This window comes from Urocampus carinirostris, chromosome 19 (genome assembly GCF_059441175.1).
Source record: "Urocampus carinirostris isolate Australia breed hairy pipefish chromosome 19, RoL_Ucar_1.0, whole genome shotgun sequence".
Lineage (NCBI taxonomy): Eukaryota > Metazoa > Chordata > Actinopteri > Syngnathiformes > Syngnathidae > Urocampus > Urocampus carinirostris.
In genome coordinates, this window is record NC_142367.1 from 11,267,868 (window position 1) to 11,280,340 (window position 12,473).

The 12,473-nt window shown below is 38.8% G+C and overlaps 1 protein-coding gene and 1 pseudogene across 2 annotated transcripts; both read right to left on the reverse strand.

The window, feature by feature from the left end:
• Positions 1-2,869: 2,869 nt before the first annotated feature.
• On the reverse strand, positions 2,870-6,892 carry LOC148347302 (uncharacterized). Its single transcript, XM_088323343.1, has 2 exons — positions 6,436-6,892; positions 2,870-4,310 (listed from the first exon to the last, which is right to left on the reverse strand). The coding sequence occupies exons 1-2, from the start codon at positions 6,527-6,529 to the stop codon at positions 3,037-3,039; spliced, it is 1,368 nt and encodes a 455-aa protein (XP_088179469.1). The 5' UTR covers positions 6,530-6,892; the 3' UTR covers positions 2,870-3,036.
• Positions 6,893-7,983: 1,091 nt separating this feature from the next.
• Positions 7,984-12,142, reverse strand: LOC148347303 (uncharacterized; annotated as a pseudogene). The gene is made up of 2 exons (XR_015847936.1): positions 11,733-12,142; positions 7,984-9,854 (listed from the first exon to the last, which is right to left on the reverse strand). The product of XR_015847936.1 is annotated as an uncharacterized LOC148347303 (transcript).
• Between the last annotated feature and the right edge of the window lie 331 nt (positions 12,143-12,473).

Sequence of the window (12,473 nt, forward strand, 5' to 3'; positions counted from 1 at the left end):
ATCTTAAACCAACATGCGGGCAAGGAACAACTCAAAACCTCAGCGTGAGGAAAAAGAAACCTTGAGAAGGAACCTCCCAAGTATATCCCCTTTCAGGATGGTCAGGGTGAATTACATTTAGCATTACAGTACGTAAACATAGTAATGTGGCCCATCGGGTTTATTAATCTAGCCTGCCCAACAAAAACTGAAATAATTTTGACAATACATATAATGATAAATCAAGTTGTTCCCAGTGTCCCTTCAATTTTCTTCATGTATTGCCGAATGTATAGGATTTAAGACTTTGTCGGCAGATACAAAAAAATCAAATCAATATTCGTCTTGGCCCGGCCCATCTATCAAATGTGTTAATCCAATGTGGCCTACAACTCAAAAGGTTTGCCCACCCTGCCATAAAGTAATATTAGCAGAAACAAGTTTGTGTTACATTTTTCTGCGGCAAGGTCTTGTCATTGTATGCACCACGCTATAAAAATCTTTAAAGTTTTGGCCACCCCACAGATTTGCATCAAGCATTGTGTTCTGCATTCTGATTGGCTAAATAGTCTCTCAACTCATCATTTGACGGCACTTATTTGTCATTAATATAGACTGTGTAGCACCTATGCGATTGGGTAGAGGGATGAAAAGCTACAGGAACAGCAGTAGGTTTGATGAGTGGTAAAATTAATAAAGGAAACCACAGTCAAAATTATTTCTAACAAAAGCTGGAAATTTATTGAACAATGGACAAGACAAAAGACACAATTTACCATAAATTATAGTGAAGTAACACTCATTACTTGGTTGACAAGGTACATTGTATAAGATGACCACTAGATGACACTGTATTGTCAAATGTGAACAAAAAAACGGGGCCAAATGAGTAGTATTATAGTGTCTGAGAAATGTTCCGTTTTACATCCTCCTCCTCACCCTCTAACAATAGTATGATGTATAAAACCTGAGACAAATAGGCATTTTCTCAGAAAAAAACTGGAGTAGGATTGGATGTGCACAAAGAGTGAGGTACCAGGGCCCAGCCCCCACTTCCAGTGCTTTATTGCAGTTCAGATGATGTCAAGCGTGTTTTGCAGTGTTGTCTTTTTGTTGCAGACAAAGTATGCACCTAGGTGATACTCACACTGACCAATGTCATCTCGGCACTGCTTACACCGAAAAATGTTGCCCAGACGAGCATACTGTATTCACAGGTGGAGGTCACTCTGGACATCAGTAGTATGTGTCTTCTTGGGAAGACAGTTAAGTGAAGAAGAAGAAAAACAAATTCCGGAGCAGTGTGAGAAGTGTCCTTTCTTGTGAGACCCCGGAAGAAGACCTAGGTATGGTTGTTCATGTCTTGTAGCCTATCAATCAAATCGATGTCTTGTTTTTTTAGGTAACTGAAGGTTTTTTTTGTACCACTAGGCACCAAATATTACACACCGACCCTTTAAGGTGTTGAATGAGAAGATTTAAGTTTGGTTAATATTGGTTAGATAACACTTTTACTTCTATTTCAGTTTTAGGACTGGTCATTCCAATTTCAGTTTATGAACCTATTTACTATGAGTCGCAAAATTTACTAAATCTATTTTCGTATCAAATTTTAAATTCACACAAACCACTTTAAATGTTACTGAAGATTCATATAAATGAAGAGGGTTTGAGAAATAGACAAGGAAACTCAATTTTATTCTTCTTACGTTCAGAGAATCCTAAGTACACGAGTATGCCCTAGAAGCACAAGCTAGTTTCCAAAGTTCAGCAGTCCACAGTCAAAAGCAAAGGAATAATTCAATTCCCTACCGCAACCTTGATGTGGAGCTCTATGATTAATCAGATCCTTCTTGGATTCCTGGTCTGGGGTAGCTTGCCTCTCGGATCACCAAGATTTCCAATCGACTGAGGAATCAAAGACACTTTTCCGAGAGAGATAAAATAACTGGCCTTTGAGAGGCGAGAAGAAAAAATATTCAGTATTTTACCTAAATAATAAACTTTGACAATGTCGAGCCATCTGCAACTACGTGTCGAGGAACATGAAGGGGTGACTACTTACAATAACTTATTAATTTAAACCGAAAATAGTTCAAGTATCAATATACAAATATAATCAACAGAGGCATTAAATATCAAATTGTATTTAATGTTACAATCCCTTACTTTATTGAAAAATAAATTACAAATCACTCTTGGCTAAATAATTTTTTTTCATTCGATAATTTAGTTATATAATCAAATGTTCACTACAATGGGTTTCTTATTAAATTTAAAAATTATATTTAAATGTTGAAATAACCTATTAATTTATTTCTAACTTGATTTTCAATAAGGGTCACAATTGAAAATGTTAGGAATTTTTCTTTACCCAGATGAACCACAGGACACTTTGTTTCGGGTGAGTGTTGAAGGGTTTTGCGGATATGATTGCACATAACTGTCTCAGTAAATTAGAACATTGAGATCAAGTTCTTTATTTTCTGTAATGGAAGTAAAAAAAGGAACATGTCATGCATTCTGCTTTCATTACAAATCAACTGAAATACTGCAAGTCTGGTATCATTTCATTCCATTGTTGTTGTTTTTTTAACTAAGTAACTCCACAGACAAAAGTGTCAAACGATATATCATTTACATGCATTATTACTATATAACCCAAGATTGTTCTTGCTAATATTATTGCTTCATGGGCAATAAAAGTATAACTTTACAAATGATTTTAACAATGGGAAAAATACAGATTGCATATGTGAGCAACAAAGTTTTTCAAAATATCTGCAGGTCTAGAAGCCAATATTGTATTGCCACTGTTGTAATGTATAGTGAGCACATGGCTGCATTGTCACTACCAGGAGCATAACCATTATCAAAGTTCAAGTTCAAATAAAGTCAGACATTTCGAAATTAGACCAAACAGATCAATGAAATGTTTGCTTCCTCCTGCAACAAAATGGCACACATAACGCGACACTGGCGAACATGCCAATTTTTAAGCTCTACTGGCCGCAACTCAAAAGAGCTCCACAAAATCATCAGAGACTAATTGGGTTTTTAGGCAGCGCAGTTGTGTGTTTTGGTTTGATAAAACTGAGAGAACATTTTGCCACAAATTGAACAAGTAAAAGGTTTCTTACCCGTGTGGGTTTGAATGTGAGCGTTTAAAGGTGCTTTCCGAGAGAATCTTTTGCCACATACTGAACAGGAAAAGGGTTTCTCTCCGGTGTGGACTCTTGTATGTGTTTTCAAATCTCCCCTCTGATAGAATCTCAGACCACAAACTGAGCAGAAAAAAGGTTTCTCGCCAGTGTGGCTTTGCATGTGTCTTTTCAAGGGTCCCTTTCGAGAGAATCTTTTACCGCATACTGAGCAGGGAAAGGGTTTCTCACCAGTGTGGATCCTTGTATGTATTTTCAAATCTCCCTTCCGAAAGAAACTTTGGCCACAAACTAAGCAACAAATTGGATCTTCACCCGTGTGAATTCTGGTGTGTGTTTTCAAGTCTCTCTTCTGAGAGAATCCCTGACCGCAAACAGAGCAGAAAAAAGGTTCCTCACTAGCGTGGGTTTGTACGTGTGTTTTTAAATTCCCCTTTCGTGCGAATCTTTGGCCACAAACTGAGCAGGGAAAGGGTTTCTCACCAGTGTGTGTTTGAGCGTGTGATTTTAAGTTTCCCTTCTGAGAAAATTTTTGGCCACAAACTGAACAGGAAAAGGGTTTCTCGCCAGAGTGGAGTGCCGTGTGTATTTTAAAGTTTCTTTTCAGAGAGAATCTTTGGCCACAAATTGAGCAACAATAACATTTATTGCCAGAATGTGTGTTCATGTGTTCCTTCAAGCTCCACTTACGAGTGAAGGTCTTCCCGCACTGAGAACATTTCCAGGGTTTGTCAATTTGAGATGTGCCTTCACCTACAGACTCGTCGTCGCTGTCATTGTGAGGCGTGCACTGTGACATCCTGTCATGATCTGATAATGGAGCCAAGAGACCGTCGATTTGTGATTCTCTGAAGTGGTCTCCCTCATTTCCCATTAAAAGTTCACAATTGTTGCTGTTGGAAAGCTCGGCCTCCCTGCTCACCTCACTTTCATCTTCATCCGTCAAAATGACAACATTGAATGGCAACTCGCAAAAATCCTCCTCTTCTTTAATGAAGCGAGCGTCTTTGTTCTCCTCTTTCGAGGATAGATGTTCTAGCTCGTTCTCTTTGTTATTGTGATAAGAATCCTGCTCTGATTCCTCTTGAACGTGGTTGATCTCTTCATCTTCCTCTTTAATGTGAGAGTGCTCTGGTTTCTCTCCATCAGGGCTAACAGCTTCAGTGTTGCCTGGATAACACAAAATGACAAAAACTGTCATGTTCGATTGGAAGGGATACAGAAAAGTGTCACCCTTGACTTCCTTGTTGCCGTCTTGATGGATTAACCATTTAGTTTCCTATCTCACAATAGTTTAAGTCAGAGTTTGCGTTGAACCTGCTTTGAAAATAAAAATAAACATTCAACACCCTAAATTAGGGGTCGCGATCCTATTTGATGATTTAATAAAATGTAGTAGTAGTAATAATAATAATAATAATGCCAGAGCCTGTGTCCCATATAAAAAAAATAACACTTTAAACTTGTCCCCCTCCCGCAGTTACTCAAGATCATTGCGGCTCATTTTAACCTTCATTTTTTTCACAAAGGTTTCAAAACAAATTACAAGTTATTTTGTAAAAATGTCACACAAAAACTGCAAACGAAAAGTTCATGGATGTGTTTTCCTTCAGAGCAGTGTGTGAGAGGGGGGAGCGTCCTATGTGTGCAGAAATCAGGCCACATCTACCACTTACCCAATCAAATACACCTATTCCTATTGGCTGACGTTTCGGTTTGTTCCATGGGTTTTTATCAAAAAGTGTCAACAGTGAACATACATTATTTAATGAGTTTCCAAATAAAGGATGCCTTAGCAACACACAGCCAAATCAGTGTATGTTGTTGTGAATCATGACTGAACTGTAGTCAAGACTGTGTCCTTTATATACTGGACCAAACCGTTTGTATTGTCAGTGTTACTTCGGCCAAGTATGCAACAACTCAATTTTGAACTTTTCAGATTTGGAACACAACAGACGAAATTTGCATGGGTGGAATTTAATCCCCAACCCATATGTACTCATGAAATGAGCCATATAAGGCTCGCAAGCCATACGTTCCCTAACACTGCCCTAAAAGATTGATTCTGACTGGACTGACTTCACGACATACCATTTCACCTTAACAACAGGCTGCAACCAAAATCAAGAATAAAATTATCCAATGAAAGGATTGTGCAGTATAGAGCAGAGATAGTGGAATATATTCATCCCCCCCAAAAAAGGAGGCAAAATGTAAATGTCTGAGTACAGTATATGCTTACAAATAAGCCTGCAATGCATAAAGGGGCGACCTCTTAAAACTGCTTTAACATTGCCGGTGTAACAGAGTTGAAATTTGATTGTTTTGAATGTTTTTTTGAATTCTCACAAAATCTGTTGTTTTTGTTGAATTACTGTTAATATTCCGGTACCTCATTCAATTGTTAAGTCATGGGCGTCTGCAACTGTCTTTTACGTTTGGCACTTTATGGGCTTCAGCGCTTGCCGTAGCTTCAGCTAATTTGCATCGCGCTGAAGATTATTGCAGTCGTGAACAGACACCCTGACTTTGTATTGTTTTGTTTACTGAATGCAAGCAATAAACCGAGTGACTGTGAAACCTTGTGTCGCGCATGATTGAGGGTCGTTACACCACATAATAAACTAAATAAATTGTGTAACTAAATATCAATGCTTATATAATTATATAGTAAAAAAAGAATAATACACTGGTAAAATAATTAAAATATAACAATTCTAAATAATTTGCTGTACATTCCAGCAGCGCTTCAATGGCAGACACACGTAAACAATTTCACCATAGTTTCCTTTTTTTTTCTCTATCGTTGGTGTCACTGTTTTCCACTTATCACGCACATTCTTGGGACACAATATATCGGATAGACAAAGGAAATATAAGCAGCAAAATCTGAATAAAATGAGATTTGGTACCTCTCAAATGCACCGATTGACTGAACAGGTAAACGAGATCGATTAGGGCATTGTCGCCCTCTACTGTTAAGGAGTGTAGTTTAAACTGTTTTTTTTCTTCATCTCAGCAGTATTTTGTCAAGGCAAAAGCCCGGGACCCAATGAAAACGTCCGCAACCTTATTTTGGGTCCTGACCCACCACTTGAGAAACACTGCCCTAAAGCTTAAAATGTAGTATATCAAGTGAACACACACTAAAGCTTAAACTATCACGATGAGCTGATGCACACCTTGAAGCGTGTCTTTTTAGAAATTGTAATTGTTTTAGCACTTTGGATTCTCTACATTTTAAAAGCGATTTTCTCAGCGTCTGTTTAAATGAAGCCAAAAGTCACCCAACCTTCCCTGCGAGGACAAAAACGCCGTCCACATTGTATCCCGTTGTCCTCTTTCGCTCCATATAGTTCGTCCTCCACCACGAACCCTGAAAACATTTCTCCACTTCTCTCAACACTTGAACTTTATCCCCGATGAGAAATGTGTCGATCTGGGTCTCTTTGTTAGCGACTAGCAAGCAAAGCTAGGCTAAGCTAAGCTAAACGAGGCCGAGTAGCTTCAACGTGTAGTAAAACAACCTGGCGCAGAGAACATATAACAACTAACGACATATAACCCCATTTGGGGCGATTTATGAGATTTGCATAGAGTTTCTGGCACGGTGGCTACAAAATTAAATAGAAAATGTTTGCGTATCGGGTCAGTACATTGCGTTGCAGCTACGCTATCGCTAGTGCGCATGCGCAATACAATAGCTAATGTGCCCCAAAATAATAGATACTTTATTCATCCCCGCAGGGAAATTCACATTTTCAGCAGCATCCCTTCGCTGAGAACAATACAATAATAAAGCAAAAGGAATACAATATACAAATACCCAATGTGACGTGCTAATAACCACTGTAGCGTGTTGTATTTAAATAGTGCTACATAAAATACACACTGCAATAAAAGTACGGTAATATGCAATGTAGGGGGTGTGGTTTAATGTGGGTCTTTACTCCGCCGGGTGGAGTTAAAGAGCCTCATGGCATGAGGAAGAAAACATCTCTTCAGTCTGTTCGTGGTACAAGACTGTGACAGCAGTCTGTTGTTGAAGCTGCTCTTCTGTCTGGATATAATGCTGTGTAGTGGATGTGATGAATTGTCCATGATTGACCGCAGCTTTTTCAGTGCTCGTCTCTCAGCTACTGTTGTCAGGCTGTCCAGCTCTGTGCCCACAACAGAGCTCGTTTTCCTCGCCAGTTTATTGAGACAAGAGAATGATTCACAAGTCGAAAAATCTCTTATCGAAGTTAAACATCCCATTTTGTTTACAAAGCTATCCTCCAACCAAAAGCCCATTGAAACTGATCAAACATTTAAAAACGTTGTATTTAACTTATGTGTCTGTAGGGGACGTGGAGCTCAGCAGTGGTCTTAGTCACCTTCTGTTAAATGTAAGAAGAACCATTGAGCACATGAGCATAATTGAACAGTTATGACTTACTAGTAGTGTTTTCTCTGGACTTCTCAAATTTACAAAACATTGGAATTATTATGATTCAAAGTTGTTTTAACATTTGAATTGGATTTTTCAGTCACTGGTTATGCTACAGGAAATACGATTTTTTTAAAAGTAAATTTGATGTGTTTTTATTAACCAAATCCCATCTGGCTTCATATCTGAAACCTCAATTACTTATTTTCCGCTATCTTGAGGAAAACGTTTGATTTTTTTTTAGACTGAAACACAAGAAATTGCAACATTCCTTATTCAATTGACAAAAATACTAGTTATTTGAGCATTTGCGCAGATTTCGTGAATCAAGTCGACACACCGTAGTTCCTAGATCGTGATTGTATGCATGCACGCTATAACATTTTTTATCGCAACAAAGCAAGTCCACAATAAGAAGCAAACATTATTTTATTTACATACATCATACCAGGTAACACAACTTAACAATAAATGTTGCTTATGTATTAAATGATTAATTTTGCAACCAATTTGAATTATGTTAAAGATATTTTTTTTCAATATATTTGCAGTTCTTGAAGCTAAAAACAATTAACCTTGTTGCAACATCAACATCTTTTGATCAAAACAGCAGATAATATGACAAGAACACATCAATGAAACAGTGACTTCCCTGACAAAATGGCAAACCTAAAAGCCAGGAACATTTCAAATTTCAAGCTCATGCAACATCTGGGATTTGTAGACGCATCTCATAAGTGCTCCGCATAATCATCTGGATTGATAGAGGTTTTCAGCAGCACATCTGTGTGTTTTGGCACGACGACAATGAGAGAACATTTCGCCACAAACGGAGCAAGAAAAGGGTTTCTCACCAGTGTGGATTCTTGTGTGAGCTTTCAAGACAACCTTTTGTGAGAACCTTTGACTACACAACGAGCAGGAAAAAGGTTTCTCACCTGTGTGAATTCTTGTATGTCTTTTCAAAACTCCCTTCTGAGAGAATCTTCGGTCACAAACTAGGCAGGAAAAGGGTTTCTCACCAGCGTGGCTTTGTGTGTGTATGTTTAAGTGTTGCTTGCGCGAGAAGCTAAGACCGCAAACTGAGCAGGAAAATGGTTTCTCACCGGTATGAATTTTTGAGTGTTTTTGTAATCTTCCCTTATCAGAAAAGTTTTTTCCACAAACTGAACATGAAAAGGGTTTTTCACCAGTGTGGATAATTGTGTGTGCTTTCAAGTTTCCTTTTTGAGAGAATCTCTGACCGCAAATTAAGCAAGAAAAAGGTTTTGCACCCGTGTGGGTTTGTGTGTGTCTTATCAAGTGTCCCTTCCGAGAAAATCTATGGCCACAAACTAAGCAAGGAAATAATTTATCACCAGAGTGAGTTAGTGTGTGTCTATTTAAGTGACCCTTGCAGGAGAATCTTTGGCCACAATCAGAGCAGGGAAAGGGTTTCTCACCAATGTGGATTCTTGTGTGGGTTTTTAAGTCTTCCTTAAGAGAGAATCTTTGATCACAAACCGAGCAGGAAAAGGGTTTCTCACCAGTATGGATTTTTGAGTGTTTTTGTAATTTTCCCCTGTAAGAAAATCTTTTGCCACAAATTGAACAGGAAAAGGGTTTCTCACCAGTGTGGGTTCTTGTGTGTGTTTTCAAGTTTTCTTTCTGAGAAAATCTCTGACCACATACTAAGCAGGAAAAAGGTTTTGCACCAGTGTGCGTTTGATTGTGTCTTTGTAAGTGTTCCTTCCGAGAAAACCTTTTGCTACAAACTGAGCAGGAAAAGGGTTTCTCACCCGTGTGGATTCTTGTGTGTGTTTTTAAATTTCTCTTTTCTGCCAACGTTTTACCACAATGAGCACATTTCCAGCGTTTCTTGTCGTGGAGAAATGTCCAGTCACCTACAGTTTCATCATCGTCACAGTCGTTTTGAGGCGTGCATTGTGACAAGCTGTCATTATCCGATAACGGAGCCAAGACACCGTCGACTTGTGATCCACTGCGGTAGTATCCATCACTTCCTGTTAAGCGATGACAATTGTTGCTGCTGGCAAGTTCCGCCCCACTGCTCAGCTCACTATGATCTTCATCCGTCAAAATGACAACATTGAATGGCATCTCGAAGACATCTTCTTTATCCTCTTTCAAGCAAAGATGATCCAGCTCCTCCTCTTTCTTGATGTCATAAAACTCCTGCTCTACTTCCTTTGTAACATAAGTAATCACTTTATACTCCTTTTCATCTTTGATGTGACGGTGCTCTGGCTTCTCTTCTTTAAGACAAACCTCTTCGGTATTTTCTGCAAAACACAAAAAGACAAAAACAGAGTTCTTTATTCTGTTGATATTGTGCTTCCCGGTTGGAGAGGACAAATAAAATGATGCCTTTGGCTTTATTGTGTCTATGGTTAATAAATCAACAAATCAGTGTTTCTTATCTCAAGGCTAATTGAGTCAGAATTTAGATTGGTTGATTACCTAAAACTTAAAACATAGTTTGGTGAAAAAAAATCATAGTAATACACACTAGACTACGGCTTAAAATATAACAATTTGCTTAAGCACACCTTTTCAACTTGATATTTTACAAGTTGAAATTTTGGACATGATCAAATTCGTCCATATTTTCAAAACAATTTCCACAGCGTCTATTCAAATCTACTGGGCAAACCCAGTCCTCCAGGGCTGTATTCCTGCAAGTTTTGAGAGGTTTCTCTTCTTCAACTTTAGTAAACGTAAAACCTGTCTATCACTTCCCGGCGTGGTATGCAGGTTGCTCTGCAGCAGACAGGAAAGCCCCACGGGGATTATAAACACGGCCCTTTTTGAACCGTTGCCATCGGGCCGACAGTTCAGATCTCACAAGGCCCGAACAAACCGACTGAGGGATAGCTTCTTCCCCACAGCCATCAACACAGTAAACAGCAATTTTGGAACACAGTTATAAGTGCAATATCCAGGTTGTGTATAGTTTTTAGATGTGAATACTGCAAATTAGAGATGAATACTTTATATTTTCTATGTTTTATATTTTATATTGTGTCTTTTGCCAACTGAAGTGCAACTCTAAATTTGTTGCAGCAACACGATAATAATAAAGGTGATTCTGATACAAATTATCAGGTTGTTAGCACGCTGGAAGGAGCTTGTTGATGATCCTAGTGATCTGAATAACCTGAACTGGAGCAGAGAAACTCCAAAACCATGCAGGGCACGCGGCCCTAGAGGATAGGATTTGCCCACCTCTGGTTTAAATGCAGTGGGATCAAACCTTTTTGTGAGGTGTTTGCATGTTCTCCCTGTGCTTGCGTGGGTTTCCTCCGGGCATTTCGGTTTCCTCCCACATTCCAAAAACACGCTTGTCAGGTTAATTGGCCGGTGTTATGCCGAGAAATGCATCCCTGCCGGGATTTGCATCCCCTCGCTACTATCACCACCTTTACCTCGTTTTATCTCACTTTGATATCACTTTTAGGGAATGTAATGGCGAACATATAACCAAAACCACTTCGTCTTGCATTTGTTGGGAATGTATACAACTTAAACCATTCTGTCTTTGTATTTGTTGTGAATGTAATCGAACGGTAATGCACACCGTATACAAATCACTTTTGAGAACTGTTATGCACTCTACCGTAAAGCTTATTATGCTGAAATAAGCTTCATAGTAGAGTGCATAACAGTTTCAATATGAGCGATTTGAAAAGAAAAAGGTAAAATAAACATGTTACCTGCTCAAAAGTGAGTTGTATACGGTGTGCATTACCGTTCGATTACATTCACAACAAATACAAAGACGGAATGGTTTAAGTCGTATTACATTCCCAACAAATGCAGAACGAAGAGGTTTTGGTTATATGTTCACCATTACATTCCCGAAAAGTGATATAAAAGTGAGATAAAACGAGGTAAAATGGTTATAGTAGCGAGGGGATGCAAATCTCGGCCGGGATGCATTTCTCGGCATAACACTGGTCGAAATTGTCCCTAGGTGTGAATGAGTGAGTGAGTTGGCGGTCTCTGTGTGCCTTGCGACTAGCTAGCAACCAGTTTAGGGTGTCCACTGTCCACTGCCCAAAAATAGCTGGGATGGGCTCCAGCACCCCCACGACCCTACTGAGGATAAGCGGTGCAGATAATGGATGGATGGTTTAAATGAAGCCACAAAGGGAACCAACCTTCTCTGCGAGGGCAACGTCGTCGTCGTTGTTGCTCGTTGTGGTTTGCCGTTCCGCAAAGTTCGTCGTCGTAGTCCACACTCACTGTTGAAGACATTTTCCACGTCGATTAACACTTTAACTTGATCTTTGTCAGGAAGTGTGTCGATCGATGTCACTCCGTTAGTGGCTAGTAAGCTAAGCTACAGTAAGCTAAACTATGCCGAGGAGCTTCGACATGTACAAATACGACCAAGCACGGAATCCATTTAAAAACAATTTAATATTTTAACCTCCTTGAGATTATATTTGACGTCTTGTCTTGAATTTGTCGCACGGTTGCGATCAGTTTGTAAAACATTAAGTGTATCGAGTCAGTAACCAACCACAATATCAGTCGTACGCATGCGCATAGGAAATGCGCAGGCGCATACGGGATACTCCACGTCTATGTTTACGTATTCTAAAAACTAAAATAAATATTACTTATTTCCTTTATTGTCATGTAAAATATTAGTAATATATTCATAACATACAACTACTTATTTTTAAGGAGCGCATAAGACTAAGGAGAACATCTAGGCGCATGCGCAGAATCGATCAGTTTTTATATGGTATTTTCTCCAAACTGTTCAAATTTACGATTGTCAAATAATGATTTTATAAGAATACAAAATTTATGTATAGGTGCTGCAAGGAAGACATTTTATTTAATTATATGTTTTGTTTCTAACCAACACAATTCGGTCTGCCCACATATTT

What these genes read in the sequence shown, in the direction of transcription:
- LOC148347302 (XM_088323343.1), bottom strand. Translation starts at nt 6,529, where the DNA reads ATGTTTTCAGGGTTCGTGGTGGAGGACGAACTATATGGAGCGAAAGAG. An exon ending in TTTTTGTCCTCGCAGGGAAG is followed by an intron (nt 4,311 to 6,435) that starts GTTGGGTGACTT and finishes TGTGTTATCCAG; the next exon opens with GCAACACTGAAGCTGTTAGC.